At 47.9% G+C, this 15,221-nt stretch overlaps 1 protein-coding gene across 1 annotated transcript; it reads left to right on the forward strand.

Annotated features, from left to right (window-relative positions):
- The first annotated feature begins 1,311 nt into the window (after positions 1–1,311).
- Positions 1,312–14,374, forward strand: LOC146201996 (uncharacterized). Its single transcript, XM_084599952.1, has 4 exons — positions 1,312–1,445; positions 1,733–1,919; positions 2,043–2,462; positions 14,366–14,374. Exons 1-4 carry the CDS (start codon positions 1,312–1,314, stop codon positions 14,372–14,374), a joined length of 750 nt encoding a protein of 249 aa, XP_084456078.1.
- The last annotated feature ends 847 nt before the right edge of the window (positions 14,375–15,221 follow it).

Raw genomic sequence — 15,221 nt, forward strand, 5'->3', positions numbered from 1 at the left:
ATCATAAAAGCTGCCCGGAATGATAAGGACTCTTCCGATGAAGAAGACGACGACGTACAGGAAGCGCCGGCTGCGGCAACCGCCGTACAGGTGATGGACGCTTTTGATGTCATCAGGAATTTCGTTGCTGTCCGAGACGACGATGTTGCAATGGGTTTGCTGATCGAGTGCGAAAATCGCGTGACGGCGTTGCTCGCCGTGAAGCGTAAGCAAACCAAGCTTACAGATTTTTGGCATTAAACGCCTTTGCTGCTGCTTGGGCAATTCTTTCTGCGTTTCACGTCAAATTTTTGCGATAACGAAGTTCCGCGAGAACGAATTTTTTTTCGTGCACCGTGAATTTCGTTATAGCGGGATTCAACTGTACCACTTTTGCTTGCGACTGTACTTATGCCTGACTACGCGTCCCCGTAAGCTATATATAAGGCAGATTCTATTCATTTACTCTTCCTTCGGCGGACACATACATCTCTGCGCCCCACGCATAAAGAGTGGCATTAAGGTGAAGCTTGAGGGTCCCCTAATTTTCTCCTCCAGTGTCCGATTACAGCGCCTCGCACGGCCAACCGTTTCATTTGCATTTAGACCTCCCTCCTAACGAACCAGCTTCGCTCTTACCACCGAATACCTTCTAGAACACTATCCACACCGTCTATTATTATTGACATCTTGTTTAATGTAGCCGTAGCGCGCTAAAGTTGAGTTTACTCGTCAAAAGATAGTGACAGGAAATTTTGCGTTACGGAAAAAGTGACACTAGATAGGAAAAACAAAATGGAATTAAAAGCCGTATGCGCGTCCAGCAACACAGTGCAGCTGGTAAATTGCTTTATTTTACTGTTTTAAATAAAACAAAGAAATTGGTATTAATGTGGCAGTCCATTTGACACATCTGTGCGCTCATTCTTCAGTATATCACTGCTTGTGGTGAATTGAGCCGCCTCCTAATTCAGCAGTTGACGTAATCCAAAACCGCACAGAAGTTTCGACTATCCTTTTTTTACAGCGCATACCTTTTAAATTGTACCTGCGGAACTTTTTTTAATGCGAAAGCATTTAGTGACTATGTTTGCGTGCCAGAAATTTTCATCGGAATTTGGTTTCAGTGGTGCCATTGTGCGTCGGAACTCGTAGTGATATTGTGGACACCAAATTTGTGACTGTGAGTGCAGCAGTTTGGTTTTTATTGTCGGTCTTGCGCGGACCACCTGTGAAACGCTAGCGCCCATTTGGCCTAGCGCGGCTTCGGCCGAGGAGACCGGCCCGGAGGCCCCTTCACCGCCGGTCTACCGCCGCGTTTGCAGACCAAAAATGACGATGCACGTGACCGTAGAAGGTACTGACTTCGATCCAGAAGACTACGACAGCACCTGGGTACAAACGCTCAGGAAAAAGGTTGAATCGAAAAGCAAGCAGACGCTTCTGAATGATTCCAAGGAGACAAGGTGGTGCAACACCGCGTTCCAAACGGGGAAGCCGCTCATGGCGCTGCTAAAGCAGCTAGAAGAAAATCGGCTCAACGGTCAATAGCTATGAATCTTCCGAGGTTCCCGGAAGAAGGTATCAAGGTGATTATTAGGCCTCGTGAAGGTCTAGCCGTCATTAAACGCACGTCGGGCCCGCTGCTTAGTCAGGCCCTCGCCTTGGCTGCCGGAATCAGCTGGTCGGAGCTGGACTCATGGTGTGTCAACGGAAAGCAAGGTACGGTGCTCTTTCTTTCCTTGGACTTTAGTCGAGGCGTGAAGGTAGCCGCAATTCGTTGCTTTAAACTCGATGACAAGGAGCATGAAGTGGTGGACAATCTGATCGCACCTGAGGATTGCGGCCGAGGAGTCGTCCATTGGATCTGTGATACATTCACGGAAGAACAGTTGTTCAGAGCGTTGAGGAAGGATCCACAGAACCCAACGGTCGCTGGGGTGCGGCGGATGGGGAAGACTTCCACTATTATTATCACCTTTTTGGAATGAGGAGTCGTCCATGGGATCTGTGATACATTCACGGAAGAACAGTTGTTCAGAGCATTGAGGAAGGATCCACAGAAACCAACGGTCGCTGGGGTGCGGCGGATGGGGAAGACTTCCACTGTTATTATCACCTTTTTGGAACCTGAAGTCCTAAGATTTGTCAGGATTGAAGGCATGCTTATGCCATGTCGATTGTTCAAAAAAAGATATGAAGTTTGCTTCAGATGTGGGGAACTTGGTCATCGCTCAGATGTGTGCGATAGTGAAAAACCTAAGTGCCGTGGCTGTGGGGTGGTATCGCCGCCCGAAGATCACCAGTGCACTCCCCAATGTCGCCTATGTGGAAAGGGCCACCTAACGGGAGACAGACGCTGCAAAGAACTCTTCCGTACACCCTACGTTATCAAGAAGAGAAAGTGGGAAGCAAAATTAGCCGCCGAGGAGGCAACCAAAAAGAAGCTAGCCGCCGAGGAGGAGGCCAAGAAGCTGCAACAGGTCCGCTTTAGTCGTCGCGATGGGCGTAGTGAGTCCCACAACCGGTCCCAGAGCCGTACAAGAACCCGTTCCTCTTCGTTGCCGCGACTGCAGCCGCCGTCGTCCAAGACGATAATGGAGGGCTCTCGACCAAAGCAACAGCCGCAGCAGAAGCAGCAGCAGAAACCGCCGCAGACACCATCAAAAGGAGTGAGTAGTGACTCTCAGGACTCAGCTGAGGTTCAGGCTCTAAAAAAAACAGAATCAGTTGTTACAGGCGCAAGTTAAGGCACTGCAGGAACAAATCATTGCGATTGGCAAAATTTCACAGCCAATGGAGACCGAAATGCCGGTAGCGGAGGCACCGCAGAAAGAATAGGAAAAGACCCCTATAGGAACAATCCTCCTGCAGCAAAAAAGAAAAGAGGTCCCGAGCCGGATCTTGAAACCCGCGTCCAAGGATTGGAAATACGATTCGCTAAAAAAGAAGACGACGACAAAATTTTCCAACAACAAGTTCTGACCGCGTTAGAACGCCTGAACAGTGCTATGGCAGAGATGCGGGTCGAAATGGTTAGGAGAGACGAGAGAATTCAGTTGGTTTACCAAGAGATTCATAATCTTAAAAATGGCTCTGCATCATCGTAGAAATACCATTTGGCAGTGGAACTGTAGGGGCTTCAGTCGCAAACGCGCGGTTCTGGAAACTTTTTTGACCAACATTGACAAACCCGAAGTAATCGCATTGCAGGAGTGCAGTAAGCACGCTAAGCTAGCGAGTTACAAATCATACGCGGGACGAGATGACAACACGCGAGTGGTCACCCTTGTAAAAAGGAATATAACGGTGCTGCAGCATAATACCGGGACAACAAATGTTGACCATATACTAATCGAGATAATCCCACAAAAAAGAAAATTCAAAAGTCTATTCATTCTCAATGTATATAGCCCGTCTCGACAAAAACGTCAATGCAACTTCAATGAGCTATTCGCCAAAGCGCGAGTGATCGCGAATGGAGGACCCCTGCTGATAGTAGGGGACTTTAACGCGCATCACACGGCATGGGGGTATAGATACACGAAGGTAAAAGGACGCGAACTATGGAACAGCATTCAGCAGAATGGCTTATTGCTTCTGACGGATCCCCTGAAACCAACCCGCCAGGGTAACAGCGTTTCGATAGACACATCTCCGGACTTAACTCTAACCGGAGGCTGCATTTACGGCACGTGATGCAACACAGGTGAAAATTTAGGCAGCGACCATAAAATTATAAAAATCGTAGTAGATAACGGCCCACCGATCGTCCGCACCAAAAAGGCAACGTTGGTGAACTGGGAGGCTTTCCGAATTGGCCGCACAGGTGACGAGGAAGGCATAAGTAACATTGACGATTGGAATAAAAAGGTCATTCAGTCGGTCAACGAAGCAACGGAGGCGGTGGAGGTTGACGAAGACATTGAAGGAGTAGACCGTCACATGGTCAGTCTCTGGCGTAAGAAGAAGGATCTGGAAACGAGACTCACGCAGAAAAGAGGGAATAGGAACTTGCGCAGAGAATTGGCAGTGCTTAACAAAGAAATTGAAGAATATGCGCTCATTTTAACGAGGCAAAACTGGGGCAGCATCTGTGAAAAACTGGACAGGAATATCGGGAAGGCAAGTACGTGGCACTTACTTTGGCATCTTCTAGATCCCGACAAATCTAAACTGGAGGCCAGGCAGCAAATTCACAGGCTAATACATACCTTTGACGGGACCGCGGCTACTCTCATATCCCAAGTCCGAGACCGGTATTTGAACTGTGCAGAGGGTATAGGCCAACAAATGCCTGATTACAAGGGCCAGGAAAACCCGGAGCTAGATAGCCCGATAACGGTTGCCGAAGTCCGGGCAGAAATAGACTGAGAACAAAGACTGCTGCAGGTCCGGACAGAGTCATCAATCGAATGCTAAGAAACTTGGACGACGCGTCGATCCGACACCTCGCAGCATTCATGCAGGAGTGTTGGGAGGCCGGTCGGCTTCCGGCGACATGGAAGGCCGCAAACCTCGTATTCCTCCCGAAGCCGGGGAAGCGGCCGGGTTTCGAACACTTGCGTCCGATCTCGCTCACGTCATGCGCGGGGAAACTAATGGAGCATGTTGTTTAGGCCCGGCTGGGCCGGTTTTTGGAGGACAACGATATCTATCCGAACACCATGATAGGATTTAGACCGCATTTGGCCGCATGCGATGTCATGCTGCAGCTAGAAGAGCAGATAATTTACAATTCAGCAGTAGACACCAGGGTGATCGTTGGTCTAGACGTGTCAAAAGCTTTTGACAACGTAAAGCACTCGGCTATTCTGCAGAATCTCAGTGCATTAGATGTTGGAGTTCGCACGTACAACTACATACGCGACTTCCTCAGCGATAGAACGGCAACTATCAGTATGGGGGGGACACACAGTGGAAGGTATTCGACTGGGAAACAAAGCCACACCACAGGGATCGGTGTTGTCCCCGACGCTGTTTAATATCGCCATGATTGGTCTCCCCGCAAAACTAGAGGAAATCCAAGGGCTACACCATACATTATATGCAGATGACCTGACTCTGTGGATGTGCAGGGGCAGTGACGGTGAAATTGAACAGACACTCCAGCGGGCAATCGAAATTATATAAAGATACTTAGAACCGATCGGGCTCAGATGTTCGGCCGAGAAATCGGAAGCGCTCGTTCTCACGTCAATGCGATAGCCCCATCGTCGACGTATAAAGCAGGATAACCCGGAAATAACACTCAGGGTCAACGGTAACGTTATACCAACGGTGGCAAGCATTAGAGTACTGGGATTACGAATTCAGGCCAACGGCAGGAACTCGGAAACGATACAGAGGCTAGACGCTAGCACCAGTCAAACCTGTAGACTCCTGACGCGGATCGCAAACAAACATGCGGGCATGAAAGAAGCTAACTTCCTTAGGCTAGTCCAGTCTTTTATAATCAGTAGGATAGTCTACGTGGCGCCGTATTTACGGCTTCACAAGGCAGAAAAAGAGAAACTTGACGTTCTCATTCGTAAAGGGATAAGAACGGCACTAGGTTTACCACCCAATACATCGACAAACAAGATTATGAGACTAGGGGTTTCCAATACCCTCGAAGAGCTCATTGAAGCTGCAAGGACTTCACAATACCAGAGACTGTTTCGCAGTCGTACTGGTCGGAGCATTTTGGAAAAACTGGGGTATGAGCCGCAAGCATACTCCAGACGTACAGAAAAAGTACCCAGACAGGTTAGGGACAAATTAAAAATACCTTCCGCTCCCCAAACACATGCACCCCGTATACCATGAGAGCCGGAGGAGTGATAGAGCAACAGCGCTGCAAGCCCGTTTTGAGGGAAGACTTATATACAGATGCCGCACAATGCGCGAACGGTAGGGGACGTGTTTCAGTAGCAACTAGAGAAGACGGGGGCTCGGTAGTTTGCTGCAGCACCCGAAATTCGACCACAACGGAGGCGGAAGAGGTGGCCATCGCGCTAGCTCTAACACAACAACAGGTCAAAATTATAGTTACAGACTCGAAATCAGCTACTAGAAACTTTGACGCGGGCCGCATTTCGGCCATAGCAGCAAGAGTGTTGGGCAATGGTCCACCACCGGCAGAGCAGGTCGCGCTCGTTTGGACACCGGCGCACCAGGGGTTGAGGGGGAACGAGAAAGCGCACGTACTGGCCCGAGGATTAGCTACATTCCGGGATCCCAGTGAGGACTTATGCGCAACCACGTACTCCTTGCGCGATGAGGAGCCCCTACAGTTCGACGATGACCTTAACACCTACCAAGATATCCTAAATCATTACAAATTAGGCAGATCAGTACTACCAAAAGCGTGTAAGCAACTCACCAAAAGCGAGGAGGTTATGTGGCGTAAGCTACAGACTGGAGTATTCTCGAACCCCTAGCTTTACAGCAAGTGGCACCCGGAAATTTTTAGCCTCAGGTGCAAACGTTGCGATGGCATAGCGGACATTATCCATATGATATGGACGTGTCCTAGATTTGGAGAACCTGACAGAACAGATGAGTCCTGGGAGGCACAACTTCTCAAGCAGGACGAAAAGGGGCAACGAGAAGTCATCCGTCTTGCTCTGGCCGCTGCTCAGATCCAAGGGATCCAGGTCGACGGCTGAGGGGGAGGACATGGTTGGGACAGAGCTTCGCCTCGGTTCCTCACCAACCTTTTGACGGGTGCAATAAATGTTATTTCTCTCTCTCTCTTGCACTTGCGTGGACTCAAAACTTGTCGGTACGTTTGCGTCGTTCACTCGAGTTGGAAAAAAAGTTACGATTGTATGAGGTAAAGGGTGAAAAAACTTAACTAAACACTTCATGGTTTCAATGTGGAGTGATTAGTTAATTAATTAGAGGCAAGAATTCAATTCAACATCAATATAGCCCTAAATGAATGATTCTGTGAGGTAGAGGGTGAAAAAAATCTAGCTAAACACTTAATGGTTTTAATGTGGAGTGATTAGTTAATTACTTAGAGACAAGGATTCAATTAAACGTCAAAATAGAGCGGGGACGTGCACAACCAATAGTGACGTCACATCAGAGCGGAAGTCGCCGAAATTGTGGCAAAAGAAGCACAAGCAAGACAAAAAAGGTTGGAACAAATTAATTACTTAACATGAATTAATCACAAAACGGTGATTAAGAGAGAATTTAACGAATAAAAATGTCACAAACTTGCCCACTATTACGTTACTTCTTAATGTGAAATTTGAGCGCAACTCATCAGCTGTTTCACCTTTTCTATAGATTCAGGCATAGATTTCGAGCAAGACACGTATGTACAATTACAGACAACTTTTTTTAATTTTTCACACGTATTCCATCAAGAAACACTCCACTAACAGTTCTTGGCTGTCATGAAAGAAGCTTTGTGGTCGGAGAAATGAAGAGAGCAATTGAGTTTTCGGAAGGTGTCAGCAGCGACTGACTGATGCCGCTGACGCCGCTAGCGAGTGAAGCGAGTGAGAACGGAATGCACCGTGATCCGCTGACAGCGAGCCGGCGTTTCGGCAACCAGAGGGCACCCTCGCCGTCATGCAGGAAGAGGGGGGACCCCCTCCGCCTCTTTCTGCAAGGGTGTTCTACGCAGTCACGTTGTCTTGACTCGCTAGCGGCGGCGGCGGCATCAGTCAGTCGCTGCTAGCACCACTAGTGCTGTGCTGCCTCCGGCGACCCCCCCCCCCCCCCGCCCTTCTTTTCCTCGTGTTCTCCGGTTGCTGCGCGCGCTCCTGCCCCATCGTTCGCTGAGTGTACCCCCCCCCCACCCCTCTCTTCCTGCGAGGCTCCGGTTGCCGAAGCGCCGGCTCGAACTGGGGGTATGAAAGGGGGGCGGAGCTGGTTACGAGGCCGACGTGGCCGACGGCGACGACGACGACGCGAAACCCAGGAACGGGCGCCAAAGAGCTGCGCTCTAAAAGAGATGAGCTCTAAAAGTGACGTCCCACCAACGCAATAGCCATGGGGACGCCGCCGCTGACATCTTGGCGTATCCTAACGCAACGCCGCTAGATTCATTGGAATACACCGCCAATCCCACAATTCAATGAGCACTGCAACGAACGCGAGCCAAGAAACCCACGCGACGGGAATGACGGTGTACCGTCCAATCTCACACTTGTACTTGCTGGAGAAAGTGTAACAAATACGCCTTTCCTTTCTTTGCAAACCAATTATAGCACAGCAACGAACGTACGCCAAGGCAAGGAAATTTCCACTGTGCGGCACGAGCTCCGGCCCCCCATTGCTATCAGAACTCTACAAGGAGCGCTCGATATACCGAGTGCAGCAACAACGATGAAGCTTTTCCATCTCTCCAGTGCAGATTCTGCAGTGCTCGCGGAATGTTTGTGGGACACATGACATGTCCTTCAAGGACCTTTCTCCGGCGTTTCTTCATTTCAAGCAAACGTTTCTTCGCTTGAAACGTAGCGCCGCTATACATGACGCCATCGTTGCGGCCCCAACATAGTGCCGCGCACTGTGGAGAAGTCTGGACGCCTACATATCGGCAATTACATCGACATTCAAAAGCCAGCACAAAAAGACTTCTCCTCCTTTGCCTGCAAGTTTTACACATTTGTACCCTTTAAGCTTGTCGACTTCTGAAACTTCTTCGGCTACCCTTCAAGCCTCCCTGCTTGGCTACCTTATATGACGTTTTGGCAGTCCGAGCAGTTCTAGAACATCTCCAGAGTGTGTCGTACGTTGGAAAGCACTTGGTGAATTATTTCATCACCGCCTCTCTTCGGTACTTTTTTCCTGAGCGACGTCTTACCGGCCCCAGCGCAGAATCACAGTCAAGCTTTTACGCATGCGTAGGTGCGTTAGGAGGCTCGCCGCTGCTTTACCAGAGGAGAACTTGGGTCACACCCCACCACTCCGTATCTCAAAAGCTATGGCGCTGAGCTGGGTGATCGACTACAGTCGTGCAGCCAGATAGGAGCAGCTGAACTCCCTCCACTCTCCTGCTTATGTGCGGTTCCACGACATCTTGAGAGTAGTTCAGATTCTTCCACCAGGCTACGCCACTAATCCATGACCGAGGAATTGAGTACCCAGTGGTGATGCAGAACTATCGATAGTTATCTATAGTTGGGTCACTATCGAACTATCGATGGTAAAAAAAAACTATCAATAGTGCTATAGATGGCACTATCGATATTGCTATCGATAGTACTATCGGTAGTAATTTTGTAGTGCTATCATGCGAAAATCAACCGTGCGATCTCATTGCAGCAAAACTTGGTTCCCTGAGTGCATGGTATGATGGTGGTGGTAAATATGACAAGGCTCTCCATTATCGCGGATACGCATCACCGAGATCTGCAGATGTGCACTCGAGTTGAAAAACATTAGCACTAGTGACGTGTTTCCGGAGCGGCCGACAACAACGCTCGGCGCCTCGGTTACGACCGCGCCGATAACAAAATTGACAATCCTGTTCGCAAAACACGGTGCAGTGCCAGCCGCGCCAGCCGCGCGGTGAAATTTTCGCCGCTCTGGTGACGTCATTTTGGATAATATTAAGTGTCGCAAATTTCCTAGTTGTGCTGGCAGCTACGACCCGAGACGCGCCGTTTGGCGTGTCTGCTTCTGAGCCGAAATCGGTTCAAATTAACACTTCAACAGGTATGCTTGCGATTGTGAAAAACTTTTATTGCCGAGATCCGTGCTCTCTGTAGCATAGCTGCTGCTTTTAAAACAGTAGCAACTGCCGGTTGTGCCAGGTAAGCTTTTACAGAACGTTCAACATCTGGACGCAGACTATGTCGATTATGGTAGTCTAATAATTGCAAACTCTTCGGAACTCGTAAGAGCAGCGTTGTTAAAAACAGATTCTAGTTTCTTAGTCGACATTTTAGCCTGTGTTGTTCTAGGGCGGTTCAAAATTACGAAATTCCTCAAAAATAAGCAATCCATATTCAGAATGACGTTCGAATTATTTTTTCGCTGGATGAGGCAGGCGACACCCTAACGCATGTTACTTCGACTCGTGTGAAATAAGAAAAAAAATGTTGATAGGAAAATTTTGGTACGATCAGTTGTGGTGCCTAAGAGGCGATTTTTTTTTTTCTTTTTATTTCTTTTTGGGGCATCAGTGCACTCTAAAGGCATTATGGCCATCGATACATCGGCGGTGCGGGAGAGACCTCTCTTTCTGATTATACTTTGCCTCTGTGTAAGAAACGACATGAGAAGCATACGCACGCTAAAAGTCACACTGCGGTCGTCTTTCACGAGCTAGATTACTTGTGCAATCGAGACTGGCAACTTTGTTACAGCTCGCAACAAACTGATTTCTTTGTTTTTTGTTTCTATCGTATATAGTGACATTCTCCGCCGATGTACCAAATTATTAAATATTAATAAATAATAAATTATTAAAATATTAAAAACTGCATAATTATTGACAGCGCTTCCTAAATGAGGTGCCTAAATGAGATATTTTGTGAACACAACAAAAACGTTGAGAACAAGAAAGGTAATATTGCCGAGCACTATCTGGATGCCATCCCACCTTCAGACTGCAAACTCATAAGCAGAAATAAAGAACAACTGACCCGCGAGATTGTAGAAGCCAGAAAAATAAGAGAACTCAAAGAAAAATGTCCTTCGATGTCACTCTTTACGAAGGAGATGGAGTTCTTGGGAAAATAATTTGTCGATTACGTGGTGAAGTGCGTCTCAATAGCATGCTGTTATCATGTTTTGTTTATGCTCATATCCTGTAATGCATTGAATAAAACTGAGTTGAAAGTTGGCGCACGTGCTGTCCACTCTTTTCATTTTGTCCTTGTCTCAAAAGCGTTGTATTTCTTTGACGATGAACCAACTCGCCCGAACATCCACCCTGATCATAACAGCTATGCCTTCTCTCTATTACCTAAACTGGTCAAATATCGCCACGAGAGTTTTCCACCACGCCGTCAGAGAGGTCAAACGTGAATTTTGCGCGCTCCGAGCTCCGTCACGAACCTTGGACAGCGGCGCCCCTCAGTCACGATCGTTTAGAGATTCAGAATCAAATCACATTCGCTTGACTCTAACAGACATGGGCATCCTCATGAGGGGGTCCGCACTTCTTATGAGGATTTGGCTCGGTAAGGTGAGGGTGAGGGAGGATCAGCACTGAAAACTTCGTGAGGGCGAATATGAAGGAGGGCAGAAGCGGTGAAGTGAGGGAGAGGCTGGGAAAGATAGTATGAGGGCGAGGACAAATGCTCCACGAGAGGCGTAGTTTCTGTAGTAACAAAATGTAGCCGGCGAACATGAAAGACGCGAGTGGCCAGCACACTCTCTCCTCCACTGGTACTGTTGTAGAGAAAACAGAGGCAATGGAACGGGGCACAAGCGCTACAGCTAGGCTTCGGAGGAAAAATAATAAAAAAAACACAATGGAAACAACAAAGGAGCACCTAGGAACGGAAGCTATGAAATCAACTCTGGCTCGTGATGATGAAAAGCCTCAAAAACGACCCTTTTGATAATTGCCGACCCAACAGGTAGCTGCAAAGAGCCACCGAGACCGATGTCGCTGTTTCCACCCTCACGGAACATGATGGGCAAGGTGAATTACATAGGACCGCTGTTTCTGACCGCTAACGTTTCTTTGTCACTCAGGGAAACAATGAAGAAAGCAAGCTTACCGAAAAAAGCGCGCAAATAAAATAAACAAACCCGTCCAAAAGAAAGGGGACGCGCAGAAAAAACGTTGAGCACAAAACACAGTGGTGGGGTCATTTTAGCTGCTACGACCCTGCCAACCGTTTTTGTTTTTGTTTTACTTTTTTGCCTCCCTCGGCTGGACTATCTTGCATGAGTAGTCGACGGTGATTGAACGGAACTGTGGCGACAAAGTCAAAGTAAAGTTTATTCACCCTTTTGTAGCATTTTTTCCTGAACAGCAATGCACTTGGGTTGATACCAGTAAATAAACTACAGTTTAGCATCCGATACATTCCTTATCATGTGTTTGCAGAGCTAAGCAGAATTTTAGTATTAGTTTTACCACTTTTATCTTTTTTATGAACTCGTAAAACTTTCATATCATGCAACAAATTTATGCGGCACGTAACAACCTCTTTTCTTCATTCAATAATTTCCACAGCATCAAGTTTTTTTTTTCCTTCTAGGGTTGCATGATACCGACCCTCTAACGCGCAAGACTTCAACGCCTCACTTTCTGTATAAGATAAGAATGCAGAGACATTCCGCGTTGTCTGGATGTATCTCTAGCTGGTAGGCTGAAATTATGACAGCACTGCTCTTTGAATGGCTGATTCCGCTTAGTCGTTTCTGTGGAAGGAAAGAGGCATCTATCTTCGTCGGTTTCCCCGTGTTGAGTGGTGCTAGCGGTAATTCGCTTCTCTTGCGAGGCAGCCCCATGAACAGCGAGATGCCTGCCTTTGCCAAACACAAGCATACATCATCATCATCAGCCTGACTATACCCACTGCAGGGCGAAGGCCTCTCCCATATTTCTCCACTTAACCCGGTTCTGTGCTAACTGCATCCACTTGACCCCTGCGAACTTCTTAATCTCATCCGCCCACCTAACTTCCTGCCGCCCCCTGCTACGCTTTCCTTCCCTTGGAATCCAGTTTGTTATCCTAAGCGACCATCGGTTATCCTCTCTTCGCACTACATGTCCTGCCCATGTCCATTTCTTCTTCTTAATTTCCACTAGAATGTCGGTAACTTGAGTTATTTCTCTGACCCATTCTGCACGCATACATCATGTGTGTTACAAACAAAAACTAAAAACGAGTATGAAAGCCACTACTTGTACTGGACCGGGAGCACGTTTCGTTCGCCGGGGCGCACCTCACCTCACACAAAGAATTTGACACACTGAATGGGAGGCGATAAATAAATCACAAAGCAAGCAAGTGTACACTGGCAATGGAGCTTAGCCTCCTCGGACGCCATTTTCGCCGGGATGCCACTCGAAAATAGGGGAAGGACTTTGCTGCGTCCTTTTCCAGGAAACGACATCCCTCGCTTCATCAACTTTAAGAACTGCTGCACAATAATTGCGTGCGGTGTTAGCATCTTCTAGGCCTTCCGAATGCATGCATTGTATTGCCCCCGCCTCCCACAACTTGCCTCAACAGAGAAGACGCGGCCAGGTTCGCCAGCTTCCTGTTGACATTGTCATGGTTTAACAGAGGAGGGGAGGGGGGGGGGGGGGAGGGGGTAGTGTATCAAGGTATGTTCACAGATGACTCACGCGTACCTGCACAGGCTAGACGAGACCATCCCTACACTCAAATCTTAGTCTGACGCCCGCAAAAAGGGTGCGCTATTGGAAAAAGGTCCGTTCCTGGTGATCTGGGGACTGGATTTGTCACAGAGGGGGAGACCCCAACAACACCCCAGCAATTGTTTGGACGTCCCTCTCCGTGACAGATCTGTTGCGCGACGTCTCACTGTGCCCGGACTCATCTCGACCGCGTTTACATGCTTTCTGCAGCGGGGTCGAGTCGAGTCAACCCACCCGTCACCGGGGTTCGACTCGACCACTCAATCTGCGAAAGGCAGAGGAGCCCTTGCAATTGTGCTCCTAAGTGCCTTTCTCCCCTGCGCACTATAATAGATAATTGTGCTCCTACTGTCATCCCCGCCAATTGTGGGGACGATAGGCACGTAGGAGCACAATTGCCTATTGTAGTGCGCGTGATCCTGATTGGTCCGGGGTGCATGCCTCTGCCTTTCGTAGTGCTGAAAACATCTTGTGAGACGAAGTATACGTCCTTCGCCCAATGGAAAGGAAAGGGCAGAGTGAAAATGTTGTAGAAACATCATACCCTCTTGTAAATACCCCTCCATTCAGGTATACAGCGGCTTTAGATGATGATGATTATTTATTGACTCTACCCTTCGTATCGGGTGTACCGTGTTGGCGCCGCAGTCGTAAACAAAAAAAAAGTAAACAATACAAAGTACACAGGACGCTTCGATGCAAACGCCCTCTTTTAGGGTGGTGCCAACTCCAATAAGAGCGGCGCAAGTGGCCGCCAGACTTGGTGAGCCAGCCTCACTGTGCGGGCAGCAGGCGGGCAGCGGCCGTTAAATTTAGCGGGCCGCAATTCCGCGAGTGTGCAATGTCAGCCCCACTATTACCCTATCCGGTTAGGCCCCCTATTCTAAATCTTCTTTCCTCACCCAGGGTGACAGTGCTCCCCCCTTTATTCCCGCGTTAAGAATGCCCGAAAACCTGTTCTCTCACAATGGCCTGTGCGACGGGAACTGCACCGAAGCTGCGTGGAGTGTAGTAAATGCATGCACTGCATTTAACTATTCTCCCTGAGTCAGGTTTTGTCCCTATTGTGCATGAATTCCTGCCTCACAGGGAAGCTGACTTGTGAGACGTGAGAGTCAAAATGATGACTGGTTTTTGGTGGCGATCTAGCGGGCGACGGCATCGACCCTTACAAAGGCTGGCACCACCCTAAAAAAGGGCGTTTGCATCGAGGCTGCCTAAAAGTACATAAGGCTAAAGTACAGTGTTTGTAGCGCCACCCTCGTAATTTCTCTGAACTGCGACATTCTTAGTGCACGTTGATTTTGCAGATGCTGCTACCTACTACATTTATCGTATGTGGCTCTGCTTTTCCATTATTATTTGTTTTTTGTGCACTTTTTAGTTGATAATTGTTAACAATTGAATAGAGCAACGAAAGCCCGAAAAGTTTAGTTATATTCGCCGAAAAAAAAACGAGCCATGAAGCATTTCAGTCGTATTATGAACAGCTCGCGCGCTTCCAGCAAACCACGAAAAAATGAGCTGAAATCACCCTGACCGTGCACGTTTCTCGAGGGTCGTAGAGCAAAACCGATGCTTATCCTCTGACAGCGAAGTGTAAAGTTTTTCCACGCGAAACCTCAGCACTGCTAAAAGCTAATTGTTACTTGAAAAGTTTAGCGTTTTCTTTTGGCCATTTTACAAAAAACGTCAAATTTGATCACGAATAACTTTTACACTAAATGAAGCAGACAGAAGATATTTTCAGAAAAATACAAACCCTGTACGATCTCCCACTGTGAAAAAAATCTCCGCAGCAGAATGCATATCTTGAAAGTTATTGTATATATAGTTTTCTGTTTCTTACAGTTTTCAAAGAAGCGTGGTTAATAAACCAAGCTATACAAACTAATTAAAATGCTTAACTTTGTTCATTAGTATCTATAGTCTCAAAACAACTCGA

Source organism: Amblyomma maculatum, chromosome 1, assembly GCF_055883805.1.
Source record: "Amblyomma maculatum isolate TAMU_Amacu chromosome 1, ASM5588380v1, whole genome shotgun sequence".
In the NCBI taxonomy this organism is placed as follows: domain Eukaryota; kingdom Metazoa; phylum Arthropoda; class Arachnida; order Ixodida; family Ixodidae; genus Amblyomma; species Amblyomma maculatum.

Coding starts and splice junctions, on each gene's coding strand:
- LOC146201996 (XM_084599952.1), top strand. CDS start 1,312: ATGACGATGCACGTGACCGTAGAAGGTACTGACTTCGATCCAGAAGAC. Junction 1,446..1,732: donor AATGATTCCAAGGAGACAAG/GTGGTGCAACAC, acceptor CTTGGACTTTAG/TCGAGGCGTGAAGGTAGCCG. Junction 1,920..2,042: donor AGAACCCAACGGTCGCTGGG/GTGCGGCGGATG, acceptor AAGGATCCACAG/AAACCAACGGTCGCTGGGGT.